Below are 23,450 nucleotides of genomic sequence, written 5' to 3' on the forward strand. Positions count from 1 at the left end.
GGGGGTGTCTGGGTGGCTCAGTCCGTTGAGTGTCCAACTTCAGCTTAGGTCATGATCTCCATAGCTCATGAGTTCGAGCCCCACATCAGGCTCTGTGCTGACAGCTCAGAGCATGGAGCCTGCTTCGGATTCTGTGTCTGCCTCTGTCTCTGCTCCTAACCCACTTGCATTCTCTCTCAAAAATAAACATTAAAAAAAAAATTTAATTATTAAAGTCAAATTTTCTTGTAATTTTGCATGGGATCCTTCCTCATATAAAGGTGTTTAGACATATTAGGCCCTCCATGAAGTGTTTGTTGAACAGTGGAAACTTCCCATTTCCATCTGAGACTGAAAATCTGGGTCTTTAATTGGAAAGGTTATAAGGAATTTCTTAATATTGTATAAAGTGTTAAGGTTTCCAAAGCACTCTTAACTTACATATCTGTATTTGGTCTTCAAATCTATCTTTGGAGGAGGTAAGTTTTAAGAAGATCTTGAAGTAGCAGTCTCATTTTGCAAGGTCTGGTTTGTCTAAAGTCAACACAACTGATACTTGGTGAGGCTGAATCTTGTTGAAACTGGGTCTTTGCCTTCCTCTCCTTTTCTTCTGAACCAGTGATTTCTAAATAAGAATCCCCTGGAGAAAAACTACAGACTCCTTTCTTCCAAAAATTTTAAAAAGCTTTCCTGGTGTTTCCCAGAGAGCCAGGTTTAAGAACCAGTGTCCCAGAGCATGTTGAGAGTCTTACACTTTGGTTATGCCTATGACAGTAGTACATTGTTATTTTCTTGATGTGCTGATGATACTCAACTTTAAAATACCCTTATATACGATAAGGGTACTACTCTCAAGATCTCCCTTTAACCCTTCAATAACATGTACTGAATTGCATTAAGTTACCAGTTATTGGATATCTGTCGTGTTTCAGGAGCTTTCTGTAGTCTGAGCACAATTAACTTCCAAACCAGGTAATTTATCAATAGACAAACTCAGAGGCTAATAGAACTTGCCGAAGTCTCTTAGCCAGTAAGTGATAGATGGCTGTTTATACATACCTGGAAACATTAACAAAAGCTTACCTGTGAGGTATTAGGGCCAACATGTATATTGCTTTTTAAGTGGCCTCTTAAAATCCTGTAGGGAGGGGCGCCTGGGTGTCTCAGTAGGTAAAGCTTCTTCTGACTTCGGCTCAGTCATGATCTCACATTTCGTTGGTTAGAGCCCGGTGGCAGGCTTTGTGCTGAAAGCTCAGAGCCTGGAGCCTGCCTGGGATCTCCTTCTCTCTGCCCCTCCCCCGCTTGTTCTCTCTCTCTCTCTGTCTCTCTCTGTCTCTCTGTGTGTGTGTGTCTGCCTTTCTGTCTGTCTCTGTGTCTCTCAAAAGAAAATAAAATAAAATCCTGGGGCACTTGGGTGGCTCAATAGGTTAACCGTCTGACTTTGGCTCAGGTCATGATCTCCTGGTTCACGAGTTTGAGCCCTGCGTCAGGCTCTGTGCTGACAGCTCACAGCGTGGAGCCTTTTTCAGATTCTCTGTCTCCCTCTCTCTCTACCCCTCCCCTGCTTCTACTCTGTCTCTCTCTCAAAAATCAGTAAAATATTAAAAAATAATAAAATCCTGTAGGGAAATCAGAAGTATTATAAGTACTAAGTGATAAGTCTGAATCCTGAAGAGTTCATGTGGAGTAGTGGGGCCTACATACTACTTTCTCTTTTATAGGACCTAATGGTTTTAGACATAAACACTCAGTCTTTCTATTTTAGAAATTAAGTTTTATGATAAATTACTTCCAGCATTGGTTTAGCTGTAAATTTCTAGAAATAATAATATGCAATTGTGTAAATTTGTAGGCTTGGAAAAATTACTTGACTGTGAGTTAATCCCAATTATTTGGAACATTTGCTGACCAAAAAAAAAAAAAAAAAGAGAAAAGCTGATCTCTTAATTAAACAGAACAACAACAATAAAGGAAAGGTTTTCACATAAAAGGGATTCGATTGACTACACCTATACTTGGAAACTGTATAGTTATACTTTATTCACAGTGATCACAAATATGGTGCTCTGGTTTCCAGAACCAAAGTAAGTTGGAAGGGAAAATGAATACTGGCAGAGGTGGATCCAGAGATAGGTAGCATGTCATAGAAGCAGAAGGCAAGTAAATCATAAAAAGCAGAAACGAGGTTTTCAGTAAATAGCAGTCTAGAATAACCCTTTAGAATCGATGCAAAGAACAGCACCTGAATGTTGGTTATTGTGGCATCTCCATTGCACAGTGCTGGCACAAAATTTGTTTTGTTTTGTTTTGTTTATTTTTACAATAGTATTTTAAATCTTAAAAGAGACTCCAGAAATGTACATTTTTGGGAAATTTCAGTCTCAAGCCATCCTAGAGTATCAAATTTTAATAAGCTGAAAATTAATGCTTTTTTATAAAACTAACAATGTAAAAATTTACTCCAGGGTTTCATTTTTTACTTAATTTAAAATGTTTTGTTATTATTTCATTATGCAAAGAAAAAATAGAAGATTAGGAAAATAAGGGAAGCTTAACATTCTTGTGTTTTTGTGTGCATTTTAAAAACTATACTTTTATAGTTGACTCTTCCCACCTAGCATTAAATAATCATTAGTAAATAAGTAATAGAAGTTTTCTGTTACCCACAGTAATCTTCTGTTTAAGTGCATGTTTGGATAATGTTCTCATACATATACCCTGTGATAAAGACATGCTAATATGCATTTTCTCTTCACAGGCTTACTTAGTCATTTACATCTATCATGATTTGGTTGTAATAAGCTTGGTATTTTGGATACTTGTTTTCTATTTTCTTGTTTCTTATTCTTCTAATCCTCTTTTCATATTATCTTTTGTACTAATCAGATATCTTTTGGTATTGCATTTTAATTCTTCTTTTGACTTTCCAGTGATATATTACTTTGCCTTATTATTTTAGTGGTTGCTCTATTTAGAGAGAATATTGAATTTCTTTAGCTAAAATCTGGGAACCTTAACAGAGACTCTTTTCCTTAGTGCTCTGGTTGTTATAAATTAGAAACCCCAATACAGTGTTGTAATTTTTGCTTTCAACAACCATATGGTTTTAAAAAAAAAAAGAAAAAGAAGAAAAGAGGGACACCTGGGTGGTTCAGTCAGTTAAGTGGCTGACTCTTGATATTAGGTCAGGTCCTGAGATCAAGCTCTGTGTCAGGCTCTGAGCTGAGCCTGGAGCCTGCTTGGGATTCTTTCTTTCCCTCTCTCACTGCTCCTCCCCCTACTCATGCTCTCTCTGTCTCTCAAAAAAAGAAAGAAAAATTGAAAAAAGAGAGAAGAAAAGAAAGTTGGATGTATGGTATATTCTCCTATATTCCCATTCATTTTCATTTCTTCTTGTAGATTTCTGTTGCTATCTGATACTGTTTTCCTCCCTTAACTACTTCTTGTAAAGGAGGTCAACTGATAACAAATTTTTTTGTTTTTTTAATGTAAAAATGTCTATTTCACTTCACGTTTGAAAGATAGTTTTGCTGGGTGTACACTTCTTGGTTGACAGGGTTTTCTTCTTTCAGCTCTTTGAGTCTGTACTTCCAATGTCTTGTGGCAACCATTGTTTCTGATAAGGCCATTGACCATATTATTTTCTCTTTACTTTTGGCTTTCAACATTTGTGTGTAGGTGTGTTTTCTTTCTGTGTGTATCCTTTTTGGTTTTGTTAAGTTTCTTCTCTTTGTAAGTTAATGCTTTTCACTGCTTCTGGCTGCCATTTCCATTCTGCTTTTGAGTCCATTTTGTGAATTTTTCATTTCAGTTTTTGTGACTTTCAGGTCTAGAATTTCTAATTTTGAAAATACAGCTTCTGTTTCTCTGTTGAGATTCCCTTTCTGTTACTCACTCATAATTCACCTTTAGTTTTTTAACATATTTATTATAGCTGTTTTAAAGTCTTTATCAACTAAATGCAACATCTGAGCCTACTTGGGGTTAATTTTTAGTGATTGTTTTTTTCCTAAGTATGAGTTATAGTTCCTTTTTAATAATTTGGAGGTGAAAATTGTACATGCAGATAATATGTTGTAGCACCTTTGGGTGGTGATGGTTGTTTTATTTTCTTTTAAGGATTGTTGTTTTTTGTTCCAAGAAGTATTTAACTTGCCTGGGCTTAGACTACAAACTGGTTTCTGTCATTCCACTATGCAGTAGGTTTTCAGCTGCCAATTTTTTAGTCTGCCTCTTTGGACTGGGAAGTCTACCCTCTGCAATTTAGTGGTTTGCCAAGATTTGGGGCTTACCCTTGATATCATTCAGGTTTTCTTTTCTGGAGATTGCCACTTAATTTCCAATTCCTCTTTTGGCTTTGGACTATCTTCTCTTCTATTTCTAAGTACTAAGGCTTCTATCCATTCAAGTTACACACAGTTGGGGAATGCTCTCCATTAAAAAAGACATCAAACTTAGGGATCTCACCCAGTGCCTCTGTATCTATAAAGAATATTTCCTTTCTGGTTTTTGCTTTTTTTCTATCTGCCTTAGGTTCTTCACCATGCATATGTAGTTGAGCTGTCAGTCAGGGATTTAAATCTTGGCCTTCCACTTAACTATTTGTGTGACCTTGAGAAAAAGGACTTGCCACTTTTGATCTGAAAGATGATATTTTTTATAGTGAGAAATACCATATATTGACGTGAAAAATGCATGAAACAACAAGTGTATGCCATACTCTGTAGTTTTTGCTATCACGTGGTTCTCTATATTGCTTTTATAATATTTTACCTACTTAGGATGCCACTGGTCATGTATTTATGTCCCTAACATCTTTTGATTCTTCTTATTTAAAAAATAAAACAGTTTGGGGGAGCCTGAGTGGCTTAGTCCAATAAGTGTCCAAGTCTTGATTTCCCCACTCAGGTCATGATCTCATGGTTTGTGAGATCAAGCCCTACATTGGGCTCTGCACTGACAGCATGGAGCCTGGTTGGGATTCTCTCTGTGCTACTCTCTTTGCCCCTCCCTCACACATGCATGCATGCTCCCTCTTTCTCCAAATAAATAAAGTTTAAAAAAAAAACAACGTGAGATAAAGATCACATAGTTATTGATACTGGGAGGTATAAGTTTTCTGGTAGTTTGAGTTATGTTCATACTGTTGGGAGTTAGCAAGTTGTGTGGGATTTTAAATGATGCATACATTATGCTATTTTTAATGCACAGTGTTGTAACTCATTCTTGAATGGCTAGTAAAGAGCATGATGGGCTAGGTAGAGGACTGAATTCTTTGACTGTAATCAGCAGTTCTGACTTGGTTCATTGTAAAGTCACATGGTCACACCATCCACTTTTATCTGTGGCACTTGAGTTTTGAGCTTTGCATTAATGCCACTGGATATTAATAGACCATTGTTAACCAGAGCAGATTGGATTCCTGTAAAACAATACTTTGTTTTGAGAGAGTAGTCTGTATGGGGAGCATTACACTGAATACACCAATCACCGACAGCACGGATAGGAAATGTTGGTAGCTTTGGGATGATATAATTGGCTAGTACTTGATGAAAAAATTGTTAGAATAAACCCAGCCACTTTGGCATCTAAATGTACATATGTACGCATCCATTTTTAGTTACTAATTTTACTATGTTTCAGGATTTAATTTAATGCTTTAGTTTACACTAGTAAACAGATGCTATTAATTATATGCAAGATTTTTATCTTTAAAGTGTCTTTAGTAATACCTTATTCAGAAGTTTAAGGATTTAAATTGCATGTTTGGGGTGAACTTTAACCTTTCTTTAAATGTAATTTGGGGTTTATTTAAATCCATAATAATATGCTTATAAACGAAGAATAATTGTTATTTATTAATAGTCCTGAAAAAGATATTCACTCTTTTGCCTGTCATTAGCTTTGATTTAATTTGCTTAAATAAAGCTGGGCCCAGAAGTTTGCTTCTCTTATCAGACCATGCTATCTAATATTAACCCTAACTGATGTAAAGTGATTATCCTTTCTCACTAAAGGAAATAGTGAAGAGAGGAAGCTGTCTAGTTTACTAAGCACATTTTTAGTGCCAGGTGAGTCACAAAAACATTTCCAGCAGTGTGATCCGTAATGATCAAAGCCATGTTATTTGTACTGTATTCCACTAAGTTGCTGGTAGGGTAGGTGATAAGTCTTTTACCAGAATGGTGATCCTATTTGTATGTAAAGGTCATTATTTTTAATTTTATCCTTCCAGAGGTAATATAATTCCTACTAATATCAATTTATAAGAAGCTGTATGGTAGAGTCTAGATAAATACTGTTTTGTAGTATTTACTTTCATGTATTTGTTTAACATCTGGTTATAAACACACAGCATGGAAAGTTGCAGTAATAGATTGCTAATTAGTTGTTTGTAATAATAGCTCAAATCTATTCAGTAATTACTTGTTAGTGCCAGGCAAGAATATAGGAAAAAATATATATATTTATATATTTATATATAATTTAAATATTTGTATATATATAATTTATATAAAATTTATATATAATTTATATATATATTTATATATATATATATATGAATATAGCAAAGAAAAAGACATAAAGCATAAATGATGATCTGTACAGTCATCATCCAGATCAAGAAACAGAACATTGCTGGTACCCCAAACACTCTCTGTGCACCTCTTTCAAATCCTCCCTCCCCCACCTACTGTCCTGACTTAATGGTGATTATTTGCTTGGGAGTTGGTCTTGATTTTATGCAATGCTTTTTGTTAGCTTTATGTGTTCCTGAAAAGTATTAGTCTAGTTTGCCTCCTTTAAAACTTCATATAAATAGAATCATACAGTATATTTTTATCTGTCATCTTTTGCTCACTGTTATGGTTGTGTATTTATAATTCATTCAGTTTTATTTCTGTTTATCTTCCACTGCGTAAAATGTTACAGTTTATTTATTTTGCAGTTATGTGTTTGGATTGTTTTTGGCAGTTATTAACCAGTGTTGATAGGAACATTTTTATACACATGTCCTGCTTCATATTATATTTTGTATCTGTAGGGCTATCCCTTAAAGTAGAATTGCTGGGTTGAACAGTATGCATGTTTTCAGTTTGAGAAGATAATGCCCAAATTTATTTTCCAAAGCCATTTATTAATTTATATTACCGCCAGCAGTGTATGAGAGTTTTTGTGTTCTGTGAATCATCATATTTTTTCCCTTGATCTTCTCAAACAGTATGGAGTAGCTAATATTACCTCCAGTTGACAGATGTGGACCCTGAGGGCCGGAGGGGTTAAATAGCTTCCCAGAATTTACATAGTTACTGAATAGCAGAGCCAGAATTTGAACCTGGATCTGACTCAGGAATAGACACTTCAGATTTCACTTGTACCATTACATGACATTGTTTGGAAAATAGACCTGACCTGTAAAGGGTCAATATTCATTTACTATGTCTTTGACAAAAATCACAGGAAAGGTCCGCGCCTTTGTGGATGCTCCATTTTAATGCATAATGAAGGAGTGGAGGTGGATGCATAGATTACAAATACTGAGTGAATAAAAAGATAATCACAGAGTGCCATTGTGCTATGACGACAATGAAAGGAGCGCTGATGAGGAGAAACTCTATGTCGGGCAGCCTGGGACGGAGGAGCCACACTTAATCTACGACCTAAAAGATTTGAAGGAACCAGTCATCTTCAGAGTGTGTTACAGGCAGAGGGAACAGCAAGCAAAATGTCCCCCTCTGAGAAAGTACTTTAAAACCAGTATTACAACAATAAAGCAATATTACATCAAATTAAATATTTTAGTTAGAACGCTTTCAGTAATTTTCTAACTTAAAGGATAGGAGTTTGAGGGTATATAAAAGTATGTATGATAACTTCCAAGGAAATTTACAGAAATAGGAAAGTGGTTTGTAACTGGAAATGTTTACTGTTTCTTTAATCTTGTTATAGGTGGTAACAAAACATTGATGATAAGTCTCAAAAATTCTGGGTAGGTAATTTTATTTTTCAAACCTTCCTGGAAAGGCATGGATGTGTAGTTGGATCCAGGAGTCAAGAGGTTACAATGGTAAAGCATATGATGGATGAAAGAAACTTGTATGACCTAGAACATTTGATATAAAGGAGTTACTAGCTGAAGCACCTGATGTGGGTTTTTAAGTGAAAAATAGAAAATCCTAGGTAATGTAAAACTGAATGATAGGACTTTTTTTTTTTTTTAACTACTTTCTGTGCCATGATAGCCTCCAAATACACTATTAAAGTTAAATACCAGCTACAGCTCTATTGGTACACAATTTTATATTTAAACATTTGACATGTCTTCCCAGATAGATTATGTCCGGACCGTAGCTATTCTTTCTCTTCCATAGGGTGTCCAGGGCAGCTGTCTTTAAGAATCCTCTAGGGCAAAGAGTTTTGTAGACATTGTAGACCCTGGGGGCATTTCTACCAAGCACAAACAGGTTTAAAAATAATCCCCTTTGGTTCCATCCCATGTAGAACTTGTGTTTTTGTTAGGAGGACAATGTCAGAAGCTTTTAGCTTCTTTAGATGTGGAAGCAGAGGAAGGAGGGAAAGATGAAACAAGGTTGAAGAGTGAAAATAGCTGGGAAATTGCCAAGTTTGAGCAGGACATTTTCCTGAGTTGGGTGATTTGTCTGTCTTTTGTCCCCTTGCCCAAAATATTTTAACTGGCTCACTGTTGTATGTGAACTTCTACCATTTAGAAGATTCTCAGGGTGCCTGGGTGGCTCAGTCTGTTAAGCATCTGACTTCGGGTCAGGCCAGTGATTTCACAGCATGTGAGTTCGAGCCCCACATCGGGCTCTGTGCTGAAAACTCAGAGCCTGCAGCCTGCTTCAGATTCTGTGTCTTCCCCTCTCTCTGCCCCTCCCATGCTCATGCTCTGTCTCTCTCTGTTTCTTGATAATAGATAAACATTAAAAAAAAAAATGAGAAGATTCTCTGCACTGTCACATTAATAGCTGTATAGTTTGGGCTGTGTTAACCTCTTAAAAGACTGTTTCCTCATTTTTAAGTGAAGATAATACCTACCTCTCAAAGATGTGCTAATTTAGGGAAATAGGACGTGTAAACACTTAGGGAAATGTCTGGCACAGTAGTTTTCAGTAAATAGTGACTGTTATTAAAGTAAGCCAGACAGATTATGAAGGTCTCACATACTAAGAATTCTTGGTTGACCTAAGGTGATGAGTAACAAGTCATAGATTATCTACAGCTACATTTAGTAAGAAACTTTTGCTTATTAAAAGCAGGAAAAGCTATATTTCATCGTATCTGGCAATATTAGTAGAAGAATTCTGGTGTGTATCACAGACTGGAAATGATAGGGTTAAATTCAGTGTCAGGGTTCACCTCACCCCCAAATATATAAAATCAAACTATTTTTTAACCCACAAACCAATTCTCATCCAGAATTGAACTCTTTGCAAGTAATTGGGAAGACATCATTCTTATCTCCGTTATGTTTTCCAGATGTTCACGTGCTTATAGCAAATAGTAAGGGGGTAGGTCAGAAACACGTGGAACTAAGTGCACTAAGGCAGCTTGTGATAACTGCTAACTAAGCTTTTCCATCTTGTTTTTTTTCATTTAGTGTGTTTATTAATTTGGGATAGAATTTAAAACAAATTTTGAAAGGAATTCTTATTTCAGTCTTATATGAGATCTCCCTTGATGTTGGACTTGTGACATTCTTGATGGTTATAATTAGTATTTTTTAGCATTTAGATGATGTGGTCTTCCAGAATAATTTGAAATTGGACTAAACATTTTTTGTATACATTTAAATTTATGTATTCTTTACAATAGCTACTATTACTGTACCTAGGGCCTTCTTCTGAATAAGCACTTGTTAAATGCATTTAAAGTTCATAGCTGTGTATCAACATCCCTCCACCCCCACATTCTTCTCCTATTCATGTTGTTTCTGTAACTTTGGATTATTTGGTAAGGTCAATTTACTTTGTAAAAAGGTACATTAGTTCTGACTGAGATCCAAATTTTATTTCGTAGGTCAAAATGCTAGAAAGCAGTGTATAGTTATAGTTCCCTAGTCTACATTTGGCAGGGTCAATGAATTTTTGACTCCTTTTTTGTGGTAGCAAAAAAATGATTAGATTGTGTGTGTGTGTGTGTGTGTGTGTGTGTGTGTGTGTGTGTGTGTGTATAGCTTTGTCTTCTTGAAAACTAATTCTCTGTCATAATATATTCTCTTTTTTTCTTTGCAGCTTTATCTTCAATGAAATAATCAGCCTTGGGTTTTGTTTTGGTTTTATTTTGTTTCATTTTGGTTAAAACAGTACCTTTTCTTGTTTGATCCTCACATTAACTGTGTAAGTTAGCGTATTGGTTTAAGAACCACTTTCTAGTTGCGGAGGCAATACTAGAAGCAAATTGCGTTTGTGTAAATAAATAGACCTTTCCACAGAAACATAGACTCACAGTGGCTCCATAGAACATAATGACGACTCATGCAGTATGCATTTCAGGGAGGCAGTAGGCAGACAAAAGGAAGAGGAGTTCTAGTTGCAGGAGCAGTTAAGTGATGCTCACTGGCACGGGTTTTGGTCTTCCTGTACTGTGATAGGTTGAGCTGCTCAGCAGGTGCCACAGGAACATCCTTGACCAGGTACCTAGAACATGCAGAATCCTAGGCAAGCTGCCACCCTTGCTCAGACAGGGCATAATCTTGTTCTTGTTGAAAAGTGGTCAGGCACTGAAAAGCCAGGGCACCTAAGAATAAGTTTTCCACAAGTTCTTTTGAAATATATAACCATAAGTGAGTCATAATCTCACATTTCTAACATGGCTCTGGCATTTAAATTTAAGTTGCTGTATTATAAGCAAGTTGTATCAGCTGGCTTTATAGTCACGAACTAGAAACCTCAACTGCTTTATGTGGCTGTGTTGTTACCAATTGATCTTTATTTAGAGAGCCTCAAGAATCCAGGGAGATGGTACTGGTGGGCAGGGATTGTCATTTCCCTTTTACAGATTAAGAAACTGACTGTTACAGAGAGGCTGTGACTTGAAATAGGGTACTATTGAAAAGGCACCCAACTTTTTTTTGACTGGGTTAAGCATTTAATTTAATAGAGGCTGCTTTGGTATAGTGGAAGAAAACCCACATTTAAGGCAGAAGACCTACCCTTTCATCTCTAACCTCTGCTGTAAAAATAAGTCCAGGAGGGCTGGAAAGCACCTAATAATGATGCTTGATAAAATTGATTAATGAATGGTTGTTTGATGACTGAGTAGAAGGATGTGATTATGTTTTATGCCCAGAAACAGCTGTCTGCAAATGTAGAATCTTCAAATAACAGAAAAACATTAGAAGTTACTATGGACTGTTTTTTTTTTTTTTTTAATGTTTATTCATTTTTGAGAGACAGAGACAGAGCGAGAGGGGGCGCGGCAGAGAGAGAGGGAGACACAGAATCTGAAGCGAACTCCATGCTCAGAGCTTTCAGCACAGAGCCTGACATGAGGCTCGAACCCACGAACTGTGAGATCATGACCTGAGCCGAAGTCAGAAGCGTAACCGACCGAACCACCCAGGTGTCCTAGAAGTTACTTTGGACTTTAAAAAAAAATTTTTTTTAATGTTTGTTTATTTTTGAGAGAGAGAGAGAGAGAGTTGAGAGGGGCAGCGAGAGAGGGAGACCTAGAATCCAAAGCAGATGCCAGGCTCCAAGTTGTCAGCACAGAGCCCAATGTGGGGCTTGAACCCACAGACTGTGAGATCATGACCTGAGCCAAGGTTGCACGCTGAGCCCACTGATCGACCCAGGTGCCCCATGGTGGGCTTTTTAATATATTAAATACAGTTAAGGGATGGGAACATTTCTCTTTTTGAGGAGTGTCCGTATTTGAGCATCCATGAGTCTACCTGGAAAGAGTATTGTGGCAGCCTTAGGCCTAAAGTTTGCTCAGTTCTTTAAAATACAATTAAAACCGCAAACATTGTCTTTTGCCTGTTGTGACCTGAAATTGTTGAGCAAAGACACTTTTACCAAGTCATTACCAGTTTAATTGTAAAATCAGAATGAATTTGTATTAAAATAAGTTAGATTTATTACCATTCTAATAAACATGACTAGAAGTGTATTTTATTAGTATTTTAACTATTCAGAAGTTGCTGTGTTGAAACGGTCTTGATGTTTCTTTGCACAGTGATAAACACCTTACCAACTCATTCTTATCCCTGCACGGTCATCTTTCATGAGTATTAGTATCTTTCTCCTGTATATTGTAAAGACCATCTATGCTACATTGTATGCTAGAGATGAAAATTCTGTGGATTTAGTGACTGGGGTATCCAAAGAAAGAGAAATAAATGACATTTTAATGTAAGGTGAGCTAAAGCATTTAACAATGAGAAGTGCAATGATGTGCACATTTGGGACCTGAGAAGGATGTACGTACAGGACAGCCTTGCACTCCAGGTTACAGAGCTAGTCTAAAGCAGTATTAAAGTTTTCAGTGGTAATGTTTTGAAAACGTGGTCAAGTATTTTTTTTCTAAAGCTTGACTTTTATCCATTGTTTTGAAAACAAATCTGGTTTCATCGTAAGTAGTTTTAAAAATTCTGAAGAAAATTGTTTTGTTAGGGAAGAAAGAGTAGCTTCATATATAAGTGGCTTTTTTTTTATGCTGAGAAATGATGATTAATCTTAGTGGATTACGGGTAGTGTCTTAGATCAAACAGAATTGAAATATGACATTTGATACATAAAAGGTAATTTAAATGGGCGAATTTATGTTTAATTGTTGGTTTGGAAACTGAAACTTTGTAACAATTTTTTTTTAGATATCCATTGAGGAATCTAACATACATTTACACTATTAAGGTTTTAATTATTAAGACCTTGCTATTTTTCTCATCAAATACTTTTTTTGATAGTTAGGTGTTTACTGAACCTAATCCAAAAAAGAGAAACTGTTTCCTTCTTTGCATGCAGAGGAAAGTTGCTGTTTACAGCACATTGACAATTTCTTTTTCTCATTTCATAAGAATTAGAATAGAAAAAAAAAAAATATCCAAGTGGCACACCATTATGTGTACTCCGGCCTGAAATTCAGAGGGTAGGTCTGATCTGGAAATGAATAGGAGCCATCATTTTTACTTCACATACAGATAGTGTTTAAAGCCTTGGGTTTAGTGAAATGACCATAGAAAGAAAATACAGAATAAGAAAAGGAGATGAGTCTAGGACCAAGTGTTATATTTAATTGCTGGGTAGAAGATGCTTTGAGAAAGTGTGGCGTTGGAAGAAATATTTCAAGAAAGAGTAGTCAGCAGTGAAATGCATTTCAAAAGTTGAATGGAGAGTGACTGAAAGATGTACATTAGATGTGGCAGCAGAGAAGTCTTGGGATGTATTAAAGCTATTTTTGTGTTGTGGGGTGAAGCCAGGTTGGCTGTCATTGAAGAATGTGCTGTAATATTTCAGCAAATTTGGCTGGGTATTTGTTAATGGTACGTACTGGTGGTTTTGTGGGGGGGGTGGGTGGGAGGGGGTGGTCATTGTGTGGTAAAAAGTTAACCATCATTAAAGGAGAAGGAATGATTGAGTTGAGAAGGGAGAGAAGAGATTAGCCATACTGCAAAAACTTTTTTCTCTACTCTGCAAAGAAATAATGGCCTTGGAGACCAGAGTTCCTTTTCATTTTTGCATTTTCTGTGTCCTCAGAAAAATGGTCAACTCTTCACTCTTTCTCTCTGTAAGTTTCTTTTTTCATGTTGTTTCCATAGCTTCGCCCACTTGCTCTTCATCCCTGGCCCCTCTCCTAAGTTCCAGTCATGAATTTTTTAACAGCCTGATAGAACTCTTTAATTGTCTCATGACTCCTCAAATTGAGCATGTCCAGCTGAATTAATCATTCCCTTTTCAGGCTAACATAATTTAGTAGTATCTCTATTTCTTTCATTTCGAAATCCTTCCACTTACTGAGGGCCTAACTCTGGGTCTTTTATTGTTTTCCTGTCTCTTCCTCTCTTCCCCATTCTGTCCTCACCCCGAACAGCAGTCCTGTTTGGTAGACTCAGAATCACAATTGATATTTTCTGAAAGATTTTTCCCCACATAAATCCAAATTAATTTGGTCCACTTGGTCCATCTCATTTGATATGGTATTAGCCATTAACATTCAATTATGTTGTTTATTTTTGACCTTTTATCCATTATGTGAAAAACAGTAAAAAACACAAACCGATTATAACTGTGAAAATGTTAGTTGGGTTGAAGATATTATTTATGTAGCTTTTTATCAGCATAATTTTATTTCTTAATGGTAAATGTGAAATTTTCTGATTATAAGGTTTTTAAACAATTTTTTGTATGTATGCAGAATCCCACACTGACATTTTCATTCTTTTTCTGAAATTAATTTATTTAAAGGAACAAAATATGTGTATTCTACTTTGATTTCGTGTTACTGCAGGAAATTAATACTATGTAAACCCAATTCTCTTATATTTAAATGTATTGATTGAACTATAAGTAATAAATACTTGATTATAATTTTTTAATTGTATGCTAGAGATTAGTAACGATTTTTAAATAGAGCATTAGGACGTGGAAAGGAAGATAACTTTCATTTTATGTAGAGTCATGTTTATTCTAAAATACTGCTTTCATACATGCAGGAAAATCTTCATGTTTTGAATACAGTTGTTCATAGTATAGTGGAAATTTGCATAGTTATCACTAGATCTTCAACTTTGATGTGGAATTCTGATAAACACCCACAGCAAAAATTTTAAGATGCCTGCATGCTTTTTGCATTGTTAAAAAGACACCCACATTAGGGCGCCTGGGTGGCTTAGTCTGGTAAGCATCAGACTTCTGCTCAGGTCATGATCTCATGGCTTGTGAGTTGAAGCCCCACATGGGGCTATGTGCTGACAGCTCAGAGCCTGGAGCCTGCTTGGGATTCTGTCTCTCCCTCTCTCTTTGCCCCTCCTCTACTCATGCTCTCTAGCTTGCTCTTTGTCTCTCTGTCTCTCTCTCAAAATAAACATAAGAAAAAAAAAACTCACATTAATACTTAACCTTGGAAAAGTTAGCTTATGACATATATATATCTTTTTTGTTTTAAATAAAAATGGAAAGGAAGAGGTATTTTTGGATATTATAGAAACTATATTTTTTTTGTAATACTTGGAAGATTATATAATATATTAACGTCTCTATTTACAAGTTAAGGGCAGAGCACTACATACCCTAGAGTGAAAGCCAAGGAGCTTCTGTCTGCTTTACAATTGATTGAGTTAACAGGGAGAAATTTTTATTCTGGCTTTATTTGAATAATGGAACTATTGAGTCATCAATGCCTATGAGGAGTCTTTTTTTTTTTTTTTTTTTGAGTGGGGAGTGATCATCATCGATGTTGTACCGTCCAGAACACCTTCAACAGTGGAAATAAAGCCAAAGTGGGTTGCTCTTGTGATTGAGTCACACAGGCCTCTGGTCACATTTCTTTTTTTTTCTTGCCTATACGTGTTTCTAACAGTTATGGTTACTGATTACATTGTTTATACCAGATGCTAAGTGAGGAAGGGGAATAACAAAAGGCACATGGACTGACTGAAATGAGGAGTGACACTCTGCAGTCTGATACCAAAGAAAAAAAATGACCAGAAGTAGTCATTTCAAAAATGAGAGCCAGCAATTCCACTGGAATTGAAAATTCTGTTTTCAATTCCAATGAAAATGTATGTCCACACAAAATCTTGTGCACACATGTTCACAGGAGCATATTTCATAGCAGCCATAATGTGGAATGGGCTCAAATGTTCATCAAGTGAAGAACAAATAGACAAATGTGGTATATCCATACAATGGGATATTATTTGGCAATAAAAAGGAGTGAAGTACTGAAACAACATATGGATGAATCTTGAAAACGGTTACACTGGGTGAAAGAAGCCACAGACAGAGGCCACACATCACATGATTCCGTTCCATTTGTATGAAGTGTCAGAATAGGAGATCCACACAGACAGAAAGTTGATAAGTGATTGCCAGGAGCTGGAGCAAAGGAGAAATGGGAATGACTGCTGATGGGCTTAGAATTTCTTTTTGAGATGATGAAAATTTTCTAAAATTGATTGTGTGATTGTGGTGATAATGGTGAAACTTGGTGAATTTTCTAAAAGTCATTGACATGTGTACTCTAATTGGGTGAGTTGTGTGGTATATGAATTATATCTCCATAAATCTGTGAAAAAAGTATAGCAGATTAAGTTAATTAATTTTTGTTAATGGGAGTGGTTCTATATACCATACGCTTGGGGCAATCTTCTTAGAGTACAGAACCGTAATCATTGATGCCGAAGATAGTAGTTATGAAACTGTGAGTTATAAGGGCAATTATTATAATTTATGTCCCGTAGGCTCTGTTTTTAGAACTCTGTCAACTGTCACAGATTTGTGGTTAACACTAACATTCATGTTTAAGTTCTTCATGATCTTAGGCGGACTTGTTTTTTGTATGTTTCACATAGGTGAAGTTATTGCCTTGTCTTTTAATGGAGGATGAGGATTAGTTGAAAATTAGATTATTTTTTATTGTCATTAAAAAGCCTATGTAAAATAATTTGAAAAAATATATTTAAAGAAATTATTGCATCTAACCTACAATGTTTCTTCTGTGGCTTCAAAACCTAAGAAATAGTAGTCATTCAACTAAAAATGGAATGTAAGAGCTGATCCAGGTTGATCTTAAGAAATACAATACATTAAATGGAATTTAATGAGTTTATTTGCCTAATAGGTACTGGTCAAGCGAAAAAGGAAAGTTAGGGTTATGACATAGATTTTTCTCTCTGGTAACACAGCATCTGGTATAGCTCATTTCTGTGAAAAATATTTGTATTAGGAAATCACTAGAGAGTATGAGCCACTGAAAATGGCTTAAAAAAGTATGGTAGGAAATCTGGATGACAAGTTTGAGGGTTATATGATAATTTAGTTGATTTTTCTCCATTTAAAGAATGAGATTAAAAACACAGCTGTATCTTGTTCCCTGCTGTTGACATACAGGTAAAGAAAAATTATGGGGATAGTGTCAGGGACATGATTCTAGACATAAAGCATTTTCCCTGCCCCAACACCTCCCTTCACCCTTCATGACCTGTTTAATAACATTGTTCCTGGTTTGGAAATGTGTCATTTATCTTGGGTGTATTGGAACTGAACAAGAAACTAAAGGAAGAGGGAGAGAGAGAGGGAAGTTAGAGAACAAAGTATAAGAATAATACAATCAGACATGAAGGATAACCAGTTCATGTCTGAATCTGAGAAAAATTACAATGGAAAAAAAGCACTCAATGGTTGAATGCTGATGAAGAGTGAGTAAAGGCAGGAGTTAGGAATGAATCTTGGGAATCCGGCTATAACGGACTATAGGGGGAAACCTGTTCATTGGTGATGAGGAGTTTTAAATTGTTAATGTTGTAATTTCATTTGTAGGAAGGATGCCAACCAAATACTGTAAAGTTGTGGCCAGAGAAACAAGGTCTGAATTGACTTCCTTAGCTAAGCCTATACTTAGCAAACAGTATTTGTTCTCCAGACACCACCAAAGTGTAATTAAAATTTGAAATGATTAAAATGGGTTTACTGTCGTGATAAGATTTAAATTTTTTAAACACTCATTAATTAAGGTTTTCCTCTACCTCGTTGCTCTACATTTTTTTTAAAGGTAAAATATGTGCTGTACATTTTTTTTCTTAGGTAAAATATGCAGACTCCCTTGATTCTTGGAAATCTGTATCCTCTTAAACATGACCAAATGTATTTAGTGATATTTGTCTTTATCAGGTGATTGTGAACTTCAAATAATGAATAATTCACACTTCTTTTATAACCAGGAACCTTTTGAGGACGGCTTTGCCAATGGGGAAGAAAGTACTCCAACCAGAGATGCTGTGGTCACGTATGCTGCGGAAAGTAAAGGAGTTGTGAAGTTTGGCTGGATCAAGGGTGTATTAGTACGTACCTATAGATTTAATTTTAGAGTTACAACATTTCTTTTTGTTAGAAAATCTTCCTAATATTCTTATCATTTCTTAAGAGAGCTTGTCTGTTACAGAAGACCGTATTAATAACATGTACCTCTTTTTCTTGTATTAAATTCAGTAAAGGAAACGGGATATATGTATTAATGGAATCATACTATAGTTGATTTCCTCTAAATTACATTCTGTTACCTCTTATAAATCTCACATATTGTCATTTGTCAGAAATTAAGTATGAAATGATGAAATTGTTGGAAGCATCAGAATCAAGAAAGCTGAATGGGCAACAGAGCTGATAGATTCCTGCTTCCTTTTCTGCTATGCCATTATTTTCTCAAAGAGAAATGTATAGAAGTTAATGAGGAACAAAATAAAGGAGAAATTGTTTTCTTAAGTGTTGAGGTCACTTCACTAGATAGGTTTGAGCTACTTAGTTTCAGATTTGCTTCTGTTTTTCTGTGTTCACATAGGCACTAAGGAACTGACTAGAGGAGACAGGTAAACTAAAAGGCCCTCCCATTTAGACTTTGGGGGTACTTAAGAGTTGTGTTGACATTTAGAAAAGAAGTCGAGGAGAAGTCCCACTTCTAGGAGTACTTTCATCACTTTTAATGAACAGAGTAAATGTGAAGCTCCAGGTAGTACTCTTTGCCTATTCTTAAATGTTCATATTTTAGAAGACTATGTTCTATGTGTAAGCATAATGAGTAAAAGTAAAAATAAATACAGGAAGCTCTGTCAAATAGTTGAGAGTTTTAAAAGATGTGTGAGGAGCACCTGGCTGGCTCAATCAAAGGAGTGTGCAGTTCTTGATCTTGGGGTGGTGAGTTTGAGCCCCACACTGGGTGTAGAGATTACTTAAAAATAAATATACTTTAAAAAATAAAACGTGTGAACAATTGGCATTTTGTGTTGACAGATATTTTGTAATACCTGAATCTTCTGAAGGAATCAGGAAATAAGTCTGTTGATAAAGAACAAGCAAAAATTAAACCTAGTTGCTTTGATAAATGGGCACAGGAACTACTTTCTTAGGGTTGAAGTCTTAAAATACCCTTTTACCTTGTTCAGTTGCTTTTGCTGCTGTGTGTGTGTTATATTATCCTTAAATTAGCTTACATTTTAGCTCTCAGTAAATTCTTTTAAAAATAATATAAACAAAAGGATAAAAGATTTAAAGTGATTTTCTATAGTTCTAAATGTATGTTATCCTCCTCTTGGCTAGTTTAACATTTACTGATGTACTATGTTTGATCACTTTGCTTCATCTGTAACTTGGCTTCTTTTCTTTTCTAGGTACGTTGTATGTTGAACATTTGGGGTGTGATGCTCTTCATTAGGTTGTCGTGGATTGTGGGTCAAGCTGGAATAGGTAAGCGAAGTTCCATACTGCTTGATTCACTTGAGAATGAGTAAGCAGAGTAGCTGTGTGCTCATCTAGCCTGGGAACCTCCTAAAATTCAAACAATTAGAAATTATTGTACGCTGTTTTTTCTTTGTATCAGATTGTTGTCTTAATGTTCCGTTTTTTATAATTTTGGTTTGGTTTTTCTAAAATGAGGTAAAAATGAGGTAATTGTTCACTATAACATAAATTAGGTTTATTAACCTTTTCTAGATATAGCAAGTTGAAATAAGTATTCCTCAGCCTCTTTTCTTTTCCCCTCAAGGTCTGTCGGTTGTTGTAATTATAATGGCCACTGTTGTGACAACTATCACAGGATTGTCTACATCAGCAATAGCTACTAATGGATTTGTCCGAGGAGGTAAATTCAGTCTTCTCACATCATTGTTACGAGATTACTGTTACTAATAAAGTGAGGTTTAAATTTTTAAATTATTTTTTACCTTTCAAAAAGCAACATAGGTCTGTAGAGGTGAGAAATGATACTGAGCACTTTCAAACTAGTATATTTAAATATAAAATTTTATTTCAGCCCATACAAAAACATGTATGTGTCCAGTTACTTACGATGCTCAATGTATTTTGTAGCAAGAATGGAGCTTCTAACCGATTTCTTCTCAGTTGGGTTGCCCCTTATTGGCTTCTCCCAGATTTCAGCACTTAGATGAGTGGCATGCATCCAGTATTTGTTTAGTATTCTATAGGTGTAACCTCATTCTTCCCATTTAGGGGAACTCTGACAGAGTTCTTTTCCCATGACCTGACAGCTGGTATATTACACCCAGAACTCGGAATCAAGTCTTGGTCTCTTCTTTGGGTGCCCTGAGGCCTCTTTCGTTGGAGTCCACAAGATCTGCCTTGTGAGATTTTACCTCGCCCCCGCCCCTCTCCTGCCAAGGGAGAGAACCCAGGAGATCAGGGGAATGGCTTTGGGACCTCTTGGAAGAAGAAGAGAAGAATTCCATTTTCCAAATCAGAACCCGTCATTTAGCTGGAATGAGGAGATCCCTAGAGAAAGGGGAGAACATGGACTTTAGCAGCTCCTGTAAAGTTGTCAGAGTGGATCGACTGACAAGAGGATCAACCTGTACCATCTGCCTCACCTGTTTTACAGATCAGTTTGACATTATGTATACACAATTTGTGTTTTATCTGCATCAGCTATTTAGAGAACTACATTGAGCCTTTCATTCTTCCTCATCATCTTCCTATTTCTTACTTACCAGAATATCCAAATCACTGTGGCCCTGGGGTAAGCTAGTAGCAATATGATTATGGCCGTGCTGAGCATGCATGACTGTTGGCTGAAGTTTTATGTGTACATGAGTCTACACTGAGCCATATTGTGGTGTAAGGTATGGATTTGTCCAAAAGTGTTTCGTCAGGCTACAGTGAGACTTTCTTTTTGGCTTCTTGCGTACTGGGTGCCCCATGCTTCTTTTATTTCCACTACTTCCATTCTGGGCAATAGAAGTGAAAGGAGAAACGAATGCGGTGTTAGGTACTTGTGGGGACCAGCAAGTCACCAAAGAATTGTCCCTGTCTTCAGGCTTTCCAGTCTAGGTTGTAAGCCTCAATGGGGGCACTGGGGCATGAAGCCGTTAGCAGCATGAATCCCACAGACTGTTATTCTCCATGTGAACACAGACTTAGGGGAAGCATAGATTCTCCTACCTCATGACTGAAAAGCCATTTCATCTTTTGATACTGCCAGTAGTTTTTATATATACCCATGAGTACATGTACTTTAGAGACTTTGACCACAAACTTTGAAACTTTGCTAGAAGGCATTCAATTTTCACTTGTTGGTGACTTTGGAAATTTGGCTGATCGTTGACAGACTATAAAAAAGTTGTTTCATCACCTGCAGTGAAAGTTTCGTGGAGTTTTTTTTTCAATGACTGTAAGCCCCTTCTGTCACCTCTATCTGCTTCATGGACTTGGACAGCCGTAATGGGATTTATTTATGTTCCACAAAGTAGATACAAGTCTAAATCTGGCGAGAATATATTGCATCCTATAGTCATGATTCTAAGTTGAATATATTGTTGTGATTCACACGTTTTATTCCAAAAGTCCCTGTCCCTTACTTCTTTGCATAAAAATTCCCTGTAACAAATGACCAGCCCAGTAGCAGTGAGCACCCCTAGTGCCTATGTTGTGTATTTTCATTCAGAGGAACCAGGGGACCTTAGAGAAACAATTGATTTCCAGATCTGGGCAGGAAATTTACTACAAGAGCCTAGACATCTTTTCACATTGGAAAGTAGAGAGGTAACAAAGGTGCTTGGTTTCAGGTCAAAAGGACCCAGGAGCCAACTTGAAGAAGCTAACACTGACCTAAGTTTGGATAATTTGAACAGCAGTACTATTACTAATAACTGTTTTGAATGAAGATATAATATATGATAAAATCCTTAGGTTCACAGATACCACAAAAAAAGATCTTTTCATTTTTTTTACCTTTGAAGAATGCTAGGGAACTAACTTATTAGCAAAATTGATAAATAAATATAAAGAATCTCCTGTTGAATCAAGCTTTCTTGAATGAAAGTGTCCTTACCTAAACTCAGTGTAAGCAAGAAATTGATGAGATTTGTTCTCTGATAATTATTCTATGTGATAAGCGAAGAAGGAAAGAAAATTAAAATGTTCCAACTTTGTAAGCCCTTTACTCAATAAAAGTATCTGAACGATTGTTTTCTGAGAAATTGAATCTGAACTATGTCATTGCCTGTAGCTCCAGGAAGCATTTTATATAATATGCAAGGGAGACAGGAACTTAGTAAATGACACTATAGGATGACTAGATCAAATTCCAGACTGGGAATGTTTCTGGAACAAGAATCCCACCCCCCCCCCCTTTTTTAAGTAATGTGTACACCCAACATGGGGCTCAAACTCACAACGCTGAGATCAAGAGTCACACGTTCCACTGACTGAGCCAGTCAGGCACCCAGGAATCCTTATCTGACATAGTTTTCTAAGGAGAAAAAGAGGGAGAGAGTTAGGGTTTAAAACTCATGTATAGGTATGAGTTTGTTTGCCATTTGTAACTGTAAACTACTTTGTCTTTTAGTGGGTTGGGACCAAGAGTGCCAAGTTTGGATCTCCTCTAGCCCCATCACTGAGGATTGATTTTCACTTCCTCTCTTAAAAGGGCTACATAGGGAAGAGAGGAATGGAGCTAGAAGTGTCCATAGGGTCAGGGTGCTGAAGGCTTAGATATCTAATGGAGAAATGGAAGGGTATCATGGGAATAGTGATGTTTTGAGGCCCATCTCAATTTTCTGTGATTGATTATTAAGGGAATTAACAAGGAAATATTTTACTGAAAAGTTGTGGTTGCTCTCTATAGTGGTTTTAATTTGGAGAGACTCCTTTTGAACTTGCCTAGTTATCTTATTAATATAAAGAACTACTTGAGGTAGTGTTCAACAGTTTATCTTGATTCTTATACATTGATTTATATTTTATTAATATTGAATAATATTTTATTCTTGGTTTCTAGGGTATGTTTCCAGCTGTGTGGCAGTATGTGAAATGTATACTTTTCCTATGTGCTTTTTGCCATGGAGAGGTTTAAGTTTACCAAGTAACCTTAACATTGGCTTTAACAGTACATTTTGGAGATTAAACAGATACCAATTCAGAAAAGTGTAGTTTTTTTAAATATGAAAAAACTGCTAACTTAGAAACAAATATAATGTCCAGTTATGAAGTCTAGGATAAAAATAATATAACAACGTTCAGGGTTTCTTTAAAAAAAAAAAAAAGAGTCAAAACTTAAAAAATATAAGATGCTTAGTTTTGGGCTTGATTAGATTTTAGTAATGATGTTTGGATAATCATTACAACTACTAGCAGGTGAGAGCATCATCCCCTCAGTTCTCTCCCTGCACAGAATAAGAGGAGCAGTGCTGAGTAACTTTGGCACATCTTTACCTTCATCTCTGGCATAGTCCTTAGCCCAACAGACACATACATTGTACAGATAGTCAGGAGCCCAGAGCTCTT

General features: G+C 36.2%; 1 protein-coding gene across 2 annotated transcripts in view; it reads left to right on the forward strand.

Moving 5' to 3' along the window:
- SLC12A2 (solute carrier family 12 member 2) overlaps positions 1-23,450 on the forward strand; it is a 107,530-nt gene that overhangs the window by 10,740 nt on the left and 73,340 nt on the right. For both annotated transcript variants that reach the window (XM_043586844.1, XM_043586853.1), the window contains exons 2-4: positions 17,882-18,001; positions 19,325-19,400; positions 19,699-19,794. In XM_043586844.1, the coding sequence (XP_043442779.1) occupies positions 17,882-18,001; positions 19,325-19,400; positions 19,699-19,794 (292 nt within the window). The remainder of the gene's footprint in view (positions 1-17,881; positions 18,002-19,324; positions 19,401-19,698; positions 19,795-23,450) is intronic.

Source organism: Prionailurus bengalensis, chromosome A1 (genome assembly GCF_016509475.1).
Source record: "Prionailurus bengalensis isolate Pbe53 chromosome A1, Fcat_Pben_1.1_paternal_pri, whole genome shotgun sequence".
Classification (NCBI taxonomy): Eukaryota; Metazoa; Chordata; class Mammalia; order Carnivora; family Felidae; genus Prionailurus; species Prionailurus bengalensis.